General features: G+C 43.6%; 1 protein-coding gene across 3 annotated transcripts in view; it reads right to left on the reverse strand.

The window, feature by feature from the left end:
- Positions 1-14,084, reverse strand: part of MROH1 (maestro heat like repeat family member 1) — a 491,156-nt gene that overhangs the window by 77,480 nt on the left and 399,592 nt on the right. For all 3 annotated transcript variants that reach the window (XM_030220764.1, XM_030220756.1, XM_030220773.1), the window contains exons 35-37: positions 11,995-12,132; positions 10,888-11,002; positions 2,525-2,671 (exon numbers count right to left, since the gene is read on the reverse strand). In XM_030220764.1, the coding sequence (XP_030076624.1) occupies positions 2,525-2,671; positions 10,888-11,002; positions 11,995-12,132 (400 nt within the window). The remainder of the gene's footprint in view (positions 1-2,524; positions 2,672-10,887; positions 11,003-11,994; positions 12,133-14,084) is intronic.

Genomic DNA, 14,084 nt, shown 5'->3' on the forward strand with positions numbered 1-14,084 from the left:
TACAAAGAGGCACACGGCAAGGTTGCCCGTTATCCCCCTTACTGTTTTTACTATATATAGAACCGCTTCTCCGCACGATCACTGGGGACCCGGATATTGTGGGGGTCACTATCGGGCTCATTTTCAAAGCACTTAGCCTTCCAAAGTTCCATAGAAACCTATGGAACTTTGGGAGGCTAAGTGCTTTGAAAATATGCCTCCATGCCATCACTGGTGGTTAAGGTGTTGGCGTTCGCCGATGACATACTCTTGACCCTGACAAGCCCCGGGTCGTCAGTGCGGCATCTGATGGCAGCACTGGAGGAATTTAGTTTTCTCACGGGATTTTCCTTAAATTATCACAAATCAATGGCCCTCCCAATACAGCCAGAAATTCGGGTGCAATGGGCAGGTGACTTTCCCTTTCAATGGGCACAATCTAAAATTAAATATCTGGGGGTTTATATTCCCATAGACCTATCAGAGCTCTATGCATTGAACATGACCCCCCTGAAGCAGCGGGCAATGGAAGCATTTCAAAGATGGCAAGCACTCCCGATCACCTTACTGGGTCGCATTGCACTTTACAATATGGTCCTATTCCCAAAGTGGACCTATGTGTTCCAGATGCTCCCTTTATTACTGCGGCTCAGTGAGGGACGTTGGTTACGGAAAAAATTAAATTATTTTCTGTGGCAGGGAAGGAGAGCTCGGATGCCACTATCAAGGGTAATGCTGCCGTGGTCAGGGGGGGGATTGGGCCTATTAGACCTAAAATTGTTCTCTATGTCTAGTAACATGAGACACCTGTCAGACTGGTTTCATTCTACTAATTTTTTCTCTTGCACAGAGGCAGAAGTAGCAGTTCTGAGCAAATTGCACTTTTCATACTGGCTCCCTGCGCCCTCAAGGGAATTGCCACAGTTAGGACCCTATAAATATATCCTTTCTCCGTTGCATGCCACGTGGAAAGAGCTAGGTAAGCTTTCCCAGATAGATACCAAAGTTTCAGTATTATTGCCACTTAGGGGGAATTTGGCATTCCCTGTGGGAAGTTCTTCAGTTTCCTTTCAGAGGTGGGCCGCAGTAGGGGTCAAGTATATATTCCACGTGGTCACGGAACGGGGGGCAATAAAATAATTTGAGGAGTTAAGGGAGGAGTATGGGTTGGGTACGAACGATTGGCTAGCATACACACAACTGCGACACTATGTAAACTCCTTACCCACAGCCTCTCTGAATGCCGCTCCCTGGGAGAAGCTCAATGAACTGCTGGGACTGGACACACAGTTGCGAGTTCCATTGAGCTATTTTCATCGCAATTTGAGAGACTCTTTAAAGCCAATTGATTATCGGGTGGTGGCACTCGCCTGGAACACAGAACTGCGGCTTAACCTCCAATCAGAACAAATTGGGGTGTGTCTCAAATCCTTGTACAAAACGACGGAGAACGCAGCTTGGTGGGAGATGCAGTATAAATTTTTGCTTCGTCTGCACATATTCCCCCACAGAGCATATAGAGCTACTCTTCGAGACACTGATACCTGCCCAAAGTGCAATGGTGCTAATGCGCATTTAGAACACATGTATTGGAGTTGCGCATTAATAAAATCTTTTTGGATTGAGTTGAGCACACATGTATCCCAGATTTGGAACCATTTGTGGAGGCCATCTCCACGACAACTGTTTGATCTCTTTGGGATACAACAGCCGGCCCCGGTGGGATTTAAAGCATTTTTTAAAAGAGCAGTCTTGATGGCAAAGCGTGTCATTTTGCAATTGTGGTTGGTCGCGGATCGCCCAACCATATCCCACTGGAGGTCAGCAATGATTCAAGCCTGTGCGCTAGAGAAAAAAGGAATAAGGGACCTGGCTTCCAAGCGAGGTGAACAGTTTTGTGACATCTGGTCTCCATTCTGGGACTCTCTCACTCCAGTAGCAAGAAGCAAGATATTGAATTGTTAAAGTAAAGTTGGGAGGATAGGGTGGGGAGTGGGGGGGAAGGGGAGGGAGGGAGGGTGGGGTTAAGTTGGGACAAAATGTTTAAAAAAGTCACACAGCTCAAACACTGTAATTGCTTATTGTTTATTCTGAGATGGTTGTACCTGGATATAGTTTGAATTGCAATAAATAAGAATATTAAAAAAAATGCTAAAATTTATGCTAAGCTTTACATTACCTAGGGTGAATCTCTTCATATACACGGTTAATAAATCCCAGTAAATCAAACATATAAACGGCAAGTGACCGACTCACCTGCAAATGCGCAGTAGAGTCACTCAGAACACTAAGAGTGTAGAAGTCCAAGCCCCGCCTCCACCAGCAGTACAGCCCAATAGGGAGGAGGGCTTGGACATGGGCGTGGAAATCGGAGGAGGAGGGAGCAGGGAGGGAAGGAGGGGGCAGAACTGAGGGAAACAGGCTGGGGGGAGGGCAGGGGAGAGAGCAGGGTTGGTGGACCCGGGGGGGGGCATAGGAAAACAAAAACTAGCCCGTTGTTACGGGCTTAACGGCTAGTAAATAAATAAATGTGGTTGTGGCTCACCTTCTCTGGAGACCCATGTGCCATGTTTCCTAGACCTCGTATCGCCAACATTCGGACTGTCACACAGCTGTCCTTTTCTCTTCCTGTCATGTTGTCCATCAGCACTTCGAGCAGCATCAGATCATTCACTACATTGCTGCTGAGAAGCTAAGACACACAAACAACAGACATTGTTCAATTCAATACACACACAGACCCTGCCTCTCCTCCTTTGTTCTTCCTCGTACACTGGAAACCCATGCATAGTACTGGGATCTGAGAGTGACATGACACACAGACCCTGCCCCCAGGGCCAATCTTAGTAATTGCAGGACCCTGTGCAGACCAGTTCGGTGGGGCCCCCTTCTCCTGCCTAGCCCAGCCCAGCCCCACCAAGTTCCACCCCTTGTTAAGATGCGTTTTAAAAATTTGATTGATGAAATTTCAAATAAAGACAAATCAAGAAAAGCACAATGCTATCATAGGAAACCGAGTATTAAGCAATGAAAATAACTAGAAATTATTTAGTTCAAGTAACATATAACATAGTAAATGATGGCAGATAAAGAAACAGAAGAGAATAAAAGAAAAATATTCATTAACTAAGAAAAGATCCAGGTATGTGGCAAAGTACTTTAAAACTTCCCCATTACTGTAACTCACCAATATGGAGAGGCAACACCAGAGCATTAGAGATCCCCTGTAGTAGCCAAAAAAGATATAACGTGTACAGATTCCCAAAAAGACATATTTCACTAAAGACAAAATCAAAACATATTTACAGGTAGCAAGATTTTCCCTAAATCAGCTATAACAAGGCAAAGAGTATCTAGGGAAACCTCAGCAGGTAGGGTTGCCAAATTTTTGACAAAGGAAAACCTGGCACTGCCCTGCTCCATGCCCCTTCCTTACCCCATCCATGCACTGCTCCAAGTCTCTCGCCAAATCTACTCACCTGGGGTTGCCATCTCAGAAGAAAAATTGACACATGTATGTACACGCAATGATTATTTCACAAACCGTGTCAGATGTTATTACAAACTAAAATTAACTTAAAATTTTGAAGTCACCTCAATAAAGCTTACACACAATCCCTCAACTGCAAAACACTACGCAGATACTCATGCAGAAACACACTCAGAACCTTGCTCTATCATTACAGCACTGACTCCAAGGGCGCAAAAAGAAACAACCTTATCTGTGAAAAGGCAGCACTGTAAATATATTACACCTGACCCTAAAACCCCAATACACTATCTAGTGAGAAAAGAGAACAAATGGGACTGCTACAATGAAACTACATGCTAGCAGAAAAACATACCTTACTAACATGTGCAAAACATACAGACCATCAACAAATATAAAACAAGGAATTACAGAATAGTAAGAGACACAATGGCAGAAATCTGATCTGGAAAACTCAAGGAGTCAGAATCTACATATACAGCAATACTAGAGAAACAGAAATGGAAATGCAAGGTATCAGAGACGCATATTTTCCAAAGCAGACATGTTCCAACATGTCCATCTCCCTCCAGCCCCGCCCCACCCCCCCTACCAGTTCAAGACATGTCCATCTCCCTCCAACGCCCCCCTCCTGGCCCAGCACATGTCCATCTCCCTCCAACACCTCCTATCCTGGTTCAGCACATGTCCATCCCCCGTCCAACGCCCCCCTCCTGGCATAGCATATCTCCATCTCCCTCCAGCCCCCCATCCCCAGCCCAGCATATGTCCATCTCCCTCCATCCTCCCCCCCAGCACAGCTTATGTCCATCTCTCTCTAGTTAACATAAGAACATACGAATTGCCATACTGAGAAAGACTGAAGATCCATCAAGCCCAGTATCCTAATTCCAACAGCGACCAATCCAGGTTACATGTACCTGGCAAGATCCCAAAACAGTACAATACATTTTAAGCTGCTTATACTAGAAATAAGCGGTGGATTTTCCCCAAGTCCATCTTAATAATGGCTTATGAACTTTTCTCTTAGGAAGTTATCCAAACCTTTTTTAAACCCTGGCAACAAATTCCAGAGTTTAATTACACATTGAGTGAAGAAATATTTTCTCCAATTGCCCCCTACTCCTAGTATTTTTGGAAAGAGTAAACAAGCAATTCACGTCCACCTGTTCTCTCATTATTTTATAAATTTCTATCATATCTGCCCTCAGCCATCTTTTCTCCAAGCTGAAGATCCTTAGCCGCTTTAGCCTTTCCTCATAGGGAAGTTGTCCCATCCCCATTATAAATTTTGTCACTCTTCTCTGTACCTTTTCTAATTCCAATGTATATTTTTTGAGACGCGGTGACCAGTATTTCAGGTGTAGGCACACCATGGAGCGATACAAAGGTATTATAACAACCTCATTTTTGTTTTCCCTTCCTTTCCTAATAATACCTAACATTCTATTTCCTTTCTTAGCTGCCACCACACACTGAGCAGAGGGTATCAACATGTATCACTGATGACACCTAGATCCCTTTCCTGGTCAGTGACTCCTAACGTGGAACCTTATATCATGTAACTGTAGTTTGGGTTCCTCTTTCTCAAATGCATCAGTTTGCACTTGTTCACGTTAAACGTCATCTACCATTTAGATGCCCAGTCTCCCAATCTCATAAGGTCCTCTTGTAATTTTTCACAATCCACTTGTGATTTAACAACTTAGTCAGCAAATTTAATTACCTCACTAGTTACTCCCATCTCTAGATCATTTATAAATATATGTAAAAGCAGCAGTCCCAGCACAGAACCCTGTGGAACTCCACTAACTACCCTTCTCCATTGAGATTACTGACCATTTAACCCTACTCTCCGCTTTCTATCTTTTAACCAGTTTTTAATCCACAATAGAACACTACCCCCTATCCCATGGCTCTCCAATTTCTTCTGGAGTCTTTCATGAGGTACTTTGTCAAATGCCTTTTGAAAATCCAGATACACAATATCGACCAGCTCACCGCTCACCTTTAGCCAAATGTTTGTTCACCCCTTCAAAGAAATTTAGTAGATTAGTGAGGCAAGATTTCCCTTCACTAAATCCATGCTGGCTTTATCTCATTAATCCATGCTTTTGAATATGCTCTGTAATTTTGTTCTTTGTAATAGTCTCTACCATTTTGCCCAGCACTGACGTCAGGCTCACTGGTCTATAATTTCCTGGATCATTTCTGTAACCTTTTTAAAAAATCAGTACTACATTGGCCACCCTCCAATCTTCTGGTACCATGGTTGATTTTAAAGATAAATTACATATTACTAAAACAAGTTCATTTTTCAATTCTATCAGTATTTTGGGATGAATACCATCTGGTCCAGGTGATTTGCTACTCTTCAATTTGTCAAATTACATCACTACATCTTCCAGGATTACAGAGATTTTGTCCAGTTTCTCTGACTCATCAGCTTTCCATACCATTTCTGGAACGGGTATCTCTCTAAAATCTTCTTCGGTGAACACTGAAGCAAAGAATTCATTTAATCATTCTGCTATGGCTTTGTCTTCCCTGAGTGCCCCTTTTACCCCTCGGTCATCTAGCATTCCAACGGATTCTTTGGCCGGCTTCTTGCTTTTAATATACCTAAAACAGTTTTTACTATGTGTTTTTGCCTCCAACACAATCTTGTTTTCAAAGTCCCTCTTTTCCTTCCGTTCACTGCTTTCCATTGGACTTGCCATTCCTTATGCTGTTTCTTATTATTTTCAGTCAGATCCTTCTTCCATTTTCTGAAGGATTCTCTTTTAGCTCTAATAGCTTCCTGTACCTCACTTTTTAACCATGCTGGCTGTCCCTTGGCCTTCCTTCCACCTTTTTTAATATATGGAATATAACTGGCCTGGGCTTCCAGGATGGTATTTTTGAACAGCATCCACGCCTGATGTAAATTTTTGACCTCATTTTTTCATGGTTTCCTTTTTGAAAGTTAAATGCTAACATATTGTATTTCCTGTGTGTACTTACTCCAGAGATTATATCAAATCTGATCATATTATGATCACTATTATCCAGGGGCCTCAGAACCATTACCTCCTGCAACAGATCATGTACACCACTAAGGACTAGGTCTAGAATTATTCCCTCTCTTGTTGGTTCCTGAACCAGCTGCTCCATAAAGAAGTCCTTGATTTTATCAAGGAATTTTACCTCCCTAGCATGCTCTGATGTTACATTTACCCAGTCAATATTGGATAAATGCTAGGCATCAAGGTGGTGGAGTAGGTGGGAGGGGTTTGAGGGACAGGAAAGGAAAAAGAATGTTAAATACCACACAAAAGGGGAGGCGCTGAGAGGAAGAGGAGGAGAGAAATGTTGGCCACCATGGTAGGGGGTTCAGTGTTAGGGAAGGATGCTGGACACCGTGGGGGGCATATGGGATGGTAGGAAAGGGAAGGGGAGATGCTGTAGCTGGGAGTGATTGACTGGGGTTGGGGGTGGAGCATGGTGTCGTCCCCCCCCCCCCCCCCCAATAAAATGGCATTCCACTGTCTCTGGTGTGCTTTTATCATCTCTTATATTATACTGTAATACTTTTCAGTTGGAATATAAGCTCAAAATATTATTAGACTCAGAATTTACTAGGGAGCCCCAGATCAATTCTTTGATTAAGAAAACATTTTCACTCCATGTAAGCTATTCAACAACAGCTCTGAAAAGACTACAAACAATTCAGAACACTGCGGCATGTCTAATGTATAGAAAGCATAAATTCAAAAAGAGTGACTCCCCTTTCAACAGAACTCTACTGACCACCTAGTAAATCTCAAATTTTGTTTAAACTTTGTACATTTGCAGTTCAAAGTATCTATGGCATGGTTACCTGCAGGAAGCAGAAGAAAACCCTAAAGAAAAGCATAGATTGGGGTAACCTGCATGGAGCAGCAGAGAGTACCCTAAAGAAAAGCAAAGAGAGGGATAACATGCAGGGAGTAGCAGAGAGAACCCTAAACAAAGGCATAGACTGGGGTAACCTGCAGGGAGCGGCGGAGAGAACCTTAAAGAAAGGAACAGAGAAAGATAACCTTAAAGAAAGGAACAGAGAGAGATAACCTGAAGGGAGCGGAAGAGAACCCTAAACAAAGGTATAGACTGGGGTAACCTGCAGGGAGCAGCAGAGAGAACCCTAAAAAAAGGCAGAAAGAGGGGTTAACTTCCAGGTATCAGCGGAGAGAACCTTATAGAAAGGCAGAAAAAAGGGGGGGGGGGATAACTTGCAGGGAGCGGCAGAGAGAAACTTAAACAAAAGCAAAGACTGGGGTAACCTGCAGGAAGCGGTAGAGAAAACCCTAAAGAAAAGCATAGATTGGGGTAACCTGCAGGGAGCGGCAGAGAAAACCCTAAAGAAAAGCATAGATTGGGGTAACCTGCAGGGAGAGCAAGAGAGAACCCTAAAGAAAGGCATAGAATGAGGTAACCTGCAGCTTGGAAAAGAGATGGATGAGGGGAGATATGACTGAGGTCTACAAAATCCTGAGTGGTGTAGAACGAGTAGAAGTAAATTGATTTTTTACTCGTTCCAAAAGTACAAAGACTAGGGGAAACACGAGGAAGTTACATGGAAATACTTTTAAAACAAATAGGAGAAAATACTTTTTCAATCAACAAATAGTTAAGCTCTGGAACTCGTTGCCGGAGGAGGTGGTAACAGCGGCTAGCGTATCTGGGTTTTAAAAACGTTTGGACAAATTCCTGGAGGAAAGGTCCATAGTCTGCTATTGAGACAGACATGGGAAGCAACTGCTTGACTTGGGATTTGTAGTATGGAGTGTTGCCACAATTTAGGTTTCTGCCAGGTTCTTGTGACCTGGCGTGGCCACTATTTGGAAAACAGGATACTGGGCTAGATGGATCATTGGTCTAACCCAGTATGGCTACTCTTATATTCTTATAAATTTGGGTAACCTGCAGGGAGCAGCAGATAGAACCCTAAAGAAAGGTTGAGAGAGGGATAACCTGCAGGAAGCCGCAGAGAGAACTCTAAAGAAAGGCAGAGAGAGGGGTAACCTGCAGGGAGGGGCAGAGTGAACCCTAAAGAAAGGCAGGGAGAGGGGTAACCTGCAGGGAACAGCAGACAGAACCCTTAAAAAAGGCAGAGAGAGGGGAAACCTGCAGGGAACAGCAGACAGAATCCTTAAAAAAGGCAGAGAGAGGGGAAACCTGCAGGGAGCAGCAGACAGAATCCTTAAAAAAGTCAGATAAGTTGGTCCCCTGCACAGAGCAACAGTTACAGACCTGTACATTTTACTGGGTAGTCTGGATGGACCATGCTGTCATTTATGTGTTGTCATTTATTGTTACTGAAAAGTGGTAAAGTGAATTATTAGGAAACCTCACACAAAGTTCACAATTAAAATCAATATTCAGTGAACATGCCCTCAATCCAGTCTTCTGTTATTTTCATCAAAGAACAGACTTAGGGCCTAATGTACAAGACTCACCATGCTGGTTAAAGCCAGTCTAAAGCAAACGTTATTTAGCGAGTAATGCACAAAAGGGATTTCCGTGGCTTTAATGTGTATTAGCAACCAGCAAGAACTCTATGCAGATGTATTAGAATGAGCTCTTTAGTATTTAAATGAGCATTCCGTGCAATGCATGGTCAGTTCTGTGCACTGTGCGCCTATCCCTAATGTGCAGAAATTAACGACAGGTCTGGAGCTGGCTTTGTGGGGAGCGGTCTGCTTGCACTGTAGAGTGCAAGCATACTGCTCTCCATGGTAGGCATCAGTGCACAGACATGGGCACTACAACAACCCCGCCCCCTCCGATTTCCCCCTTCATAACCCCAAAAATCCCTAGTGGTCCAGTGGACCACCCTAACTCCCTGCACCGCACCAACCTGACCTGGTGGTCTAGTGGGATTCTTTTCCACCCACCCTGACTCTCCCACATACCTTCAAAGCTGGAGGCAGGAGAACCACCTCCTCTCTCCTGCCTGCCCAGAACAAAATGGCGGGGTCTAAGCACCATAAAAGGACAAAACTCCTTTGTGGATCGGTCGCTGTTTGCAACTCGGTAAGTACTCCCACGGCACCCGTAATTTACAGGTGCCTTTGTGCATCTGGCCCTTAAGAGTCAACAGCAGCCAGGAAATCAATCAGCTTCAGCACATTCAAGGTGAGAAACTCCCCAGGCTAGTGGCTGACTTTAAATGATGAAAGAACTAGTGAGGTCCATCTGACTTAGTCCCAGGAAAAAAAACATGAGAAGGACCATGAGAAGGACCCAGAGTCAGTGCCCTAGAAAAACTTTCAGCTTTACCCCCTCCCCCAAAAAAAAAAAAAAAAATTATCTTTCAGGCCCCCTGGCCTTCAGCCCTCCCCCAAGACTTTAATCATTAAACTCAACAATCCTGATAACAGCACAAACATCCTGTAAAACTTCAGGCGGAAGTTTGTACTGACGGGTCTTTTGGGTTTGGGTGGCTGGCTTGCATTGCAGCTGTAGGTGACCACCTAGTCTCGCCTAATGGTTAGGTCAGCCCTGGAAAAGTCACCTGTGCTGCTGCGTGTAAGCACTCGCCTCATGTCAGGGCACATGTCTATACACGTGTGGCAGCGTTACCAGCTCACTTCTCTACACAGTTCTACAATGTGATAGAATGAGACAGCAGCTGGAAAAGAAACACTTTAGCTTCATCTCTGTTCAGGCACAGAGAGATATATGAACACACTTCCTACCCAAAACCACTGAGCTCAAGTACAGCCTTCAAGGATGCTGCAGAGAGCCAAACCCTGCAAAGTTTTCTGGGCATCCATCCAAGGCTGGACCTTTAACTCTCTCAGCAGATGAAGCCAGTACCTTGCCCACTGCTGCCTAAGCAGAGGAGAATTTAGAAGGTGGTTAAAAGCCATGACAGAGGTATGTACTGCTGGCAGGCAGTGCTGCTTTATAGAGTGACTCAAGGGCTTCATGCTTTCAACTAGTGTGTTAGAAGGGATCTGGTTACAGGCTGCTGGCTCCACTCACTTCCCTGCACAATAGGAAAGGACTTTGGTTACCTCATTCCTTCAGGAGGTACGTAAGGAGGGAGATAATGAGGGCTTGCTGGCTTCCAGAAATGACTGACAGACATTTCAGCACTGGGTAAGAGCTTAAAGCTGCTTAGGATGGAGTGCAGCACTCTGGCTTCTCCCAGACCCATTCAGCACTCCGGTGTATAAATCATATTCCCTGTGCTTGGCGGCCACACCCATTCTTCAAACATGACAGCTTAGGTTGTGCTACTCAGACAGATCCATCAAGGCATCTCTGCTCAGAGCTGAATTACAGCACAAGCATTCAACATCATTACAGTCAAGTGTTGAATACCACCTCTCTTCTGAGAAAAGGAAAAGCTCCTGCAGGACCTGTTCAATGGAGATGTGACCTTCTCTTACCTCAGCAAAGAAGGCTGTGGCAGAGACCCGCTGCCACACATACAGACTGCTGATCACTGGTACCAGGGCCTTTACGATGGCAGGCAACCGGGGCCCAGCGTGCTTTGCCATGGCACTGAAAAAAATAAGACAGAATAACTCATGAGTGAGAAAGATGCTGCACCCAGCCCTGATCATTACACATGTACAATGAACACACGACCTGGAAATGTATTTATTTCATTTCATTTATATCCCACATTATCCCAATAGATCATGTTCAATGTGACTAACAACTTATTGTGATTAACAGCATTGCTGTCATGAGCTAAATTTCACTTGTACATCTCATTACTGTACATGAAATGAGACACTACACACAACCCTGATCCTCACACATGTACAGTAAACATACCTGAACATACAATCTGGAAATTAGCAGCACTGCTGTCATGAGTTAAGTGTCACTTGTACATGAAATGAGACACTGCACACAGCCCTGATCCTCACACTTGTACAATGACATCTGAACACACAAATTGGAAATAAGCAGCACTGCTGTCATGAGCTAAGTGTCATCTGTCCATCATATTAAACTACATGAAATGAGACACTGCATACAGCCCTGATCCTCACACACATACAATGAACACATCTCAACATAGGACCGGGAACTGAGAAGCACTGCTGTCATGAATTAAGTGTCACGTGTACATCACATTACACTACATGAAATGGCACTGCACACAGCCCTGATCCTCACACACATACAATGAACACACCTGAACACATGACCTAGAAATAAGCAGCACTGCTGTTATGAGCTAAGTGTTACTTGTATACATCACTTTACACTACATGAAATGAGACAGAGCTCGCAAAACAGTTCCAGGGGTATGTAGCTCCTGCCAGAGTGAAATGCTATGGACTGATGAGATGGACACAGGCTGTTTTGTATGAAATGTTTACTGCGATGCTACGCTAATAGCTGTCCTGCTCCAGCATGCAATATTGGAATTTTAACCTGCACTTGAAGATTACTAATACTGCAAAGAAGAAGCAACCAACACAAAAAGTGGCAGAAGATGCAGACAGAAAACTGGGATGCTTTCCCTTCACTCACTGTACCTGGCTAAGAGAGAGACTCCATCATGGTGCTGGTCATTGTTCTTCATCTTCTCCCAGCCTCCCCAGCTCTCCACAGACCTGGTCACTTCCTCACTGCCCCCCCGGATCAGCATAAGCTTCAGAGTGTCCACGGCAGAGCTGCACACAAGCACAGGACAGATATGACAGTCACACATGTGGAGCCTATTGCAAACATGAAATCAGAACATTGAGACGCACTGCAGGACAAAATACACAGAGCAAAGGGCTAGGACTGTCTATCTCCAAGGGTTCAGGCTTCAGATGGGTAAATATCAGGCAGTTACAGAGAGTGCTCCTCAGGCAGAGGGGTGTTTTGCACTCAATCCAAGATCTAGAACAGGGGTTCTCAACTCAATCCTCAGGACACACTCAGCCAGTTAGGTTTCCAGGATACCCATCAGTTAATATGTCTAAGATAAACTTCATACACTACCTCTATTCTATGCAACTCTGGATATTCATTGTGGGTATCCTGAAAAGCTGACTGGTTTGGTGGGTCCCAAAGACTGGGTTGAGAACCCCTGATCTTGAGCAAACAAGATAGCAAGTTTCCAAGTTTCATAAAAATTTGATATGCTGCCCAATTAGGACAACCTTCTAGGCGGTTCACAAAACTAAAATTTTAAGATTTCAAATCACAGAAATAGGAACGCCATTATTTGATAGGACAAAGCGAAAAAAGAATATAAGAACAGCCATACTGAGTCAGACCAATGATCTATCTAGCCCAGTAACCTGCTTCAAACAGTGGTCAATCCAGGTCACAAGAAACTGGCAGAAACCCAATTAGTAGCACCATTCCATGCTACTAATCCCAGAGCAAGCATTGGCTTTCCCCAGGTCCATCTCAATAACAGAATATGGACTTTTCCTCCAGGAACTTGTCCAAACCTTTATTAAACCCAGATACGTTAACCACCGTTACCACATCCTCCAGCAACGAGTTCCAGAGCTTAACTATTCTTTGAGTGAAAAAGTATTTCCTCCTATTCGTTTTAAAAATATTTCCATGTAACTTTATTGAGTGCCCTCTAGTATTTCTACTTTTTGAATGAGTGACCACTCAGGATTTCACAGACTTCAATCATATTGCCCCTCAGCTGTCTCTTTTCCAAGCTGAAGAGCCCTAACCTCTTTAGCCTTTCCTCATAAGAGAGGAGTTCCATCCCCTTTATCATTTTGGTCGCTCTTTTTTGAACCTTTTCTAATTCCACTATATATTTTTTTAGATATGTCAACCAGAATTGAACACAGTACTCAAGGTATTGTATTGTAAGCCACACTGAACCCGCAAAAAGGTGGGAAAATGTGGGATACAAATGCAATAAATAAATAAATAAATAAGGTGAGGTTTCACCTTGGAGCAATACAGAGGTATTATATATTTTTGGTCTTATTTATCACCCCTTTCCTAATAATTCCTACCATCCTGTTTGCTTTTTTGGCTGCCGCTGCATACTGGACAGATCATTTCAGTGTATTGTCTACAATAACACCTAGAACATTTTCTTGAGTGCTGACTCCATGGTGGAACCTAGCATCAGGTAACTATGATTCAGATTATTCTTCCCAATGTGCATCACTTTGCATTTGTCCACATTAAATTTTATTTGCCATTTGGATGTCCAGTCTTCTAGTTTCCTAAGGTCTTCCTGCAGTTTTTCACAATCCGCATTTGTTTTGACAACTTTGGATAGTTTTGTGTCATTTGCAAATTTAATCACCTCAACTTGTTGTTCCGATTTCCTGATCACTTATAAATATGGTAAATAGCAGAACTCCATTATTTACCCTCCTCCATTGAGAAAAATGGCCATTTAACCTGCCCTCTGTTTTCTGTCCAATAAACAATTCCTAATCCACAAAAGGACATTGACTCCTATCCCATGACTTTTTGATTTCCTCAGGAGTCTCTCATGAGGAACTTTGTCAAACACTTTCTGAAAATCTAGATAAATTACATCAACTGGCTCACGTTTAGCCACATGTTTATTCATGCCTTCAAAGAAATGAAGCAATTAAAGGCAAGGCTTCTCTTGGTTGATCCCATGCTGACTCTGTCCCATTAA

Source organism: Microcaecilia unicolor, chromosome 1 (assembly GCF_901765095.1).
Source record: "Microcaecilia unicolor chromosome 1, aMicUni1.1, whole genome shotgun sequence".
Lineage (NCBI taxonomy): Eukaryota > Metazoa > Chordata > Amphibia > Gymnophiona > Siphonopidae > Microcaecilia > Microcaecilia unicolor.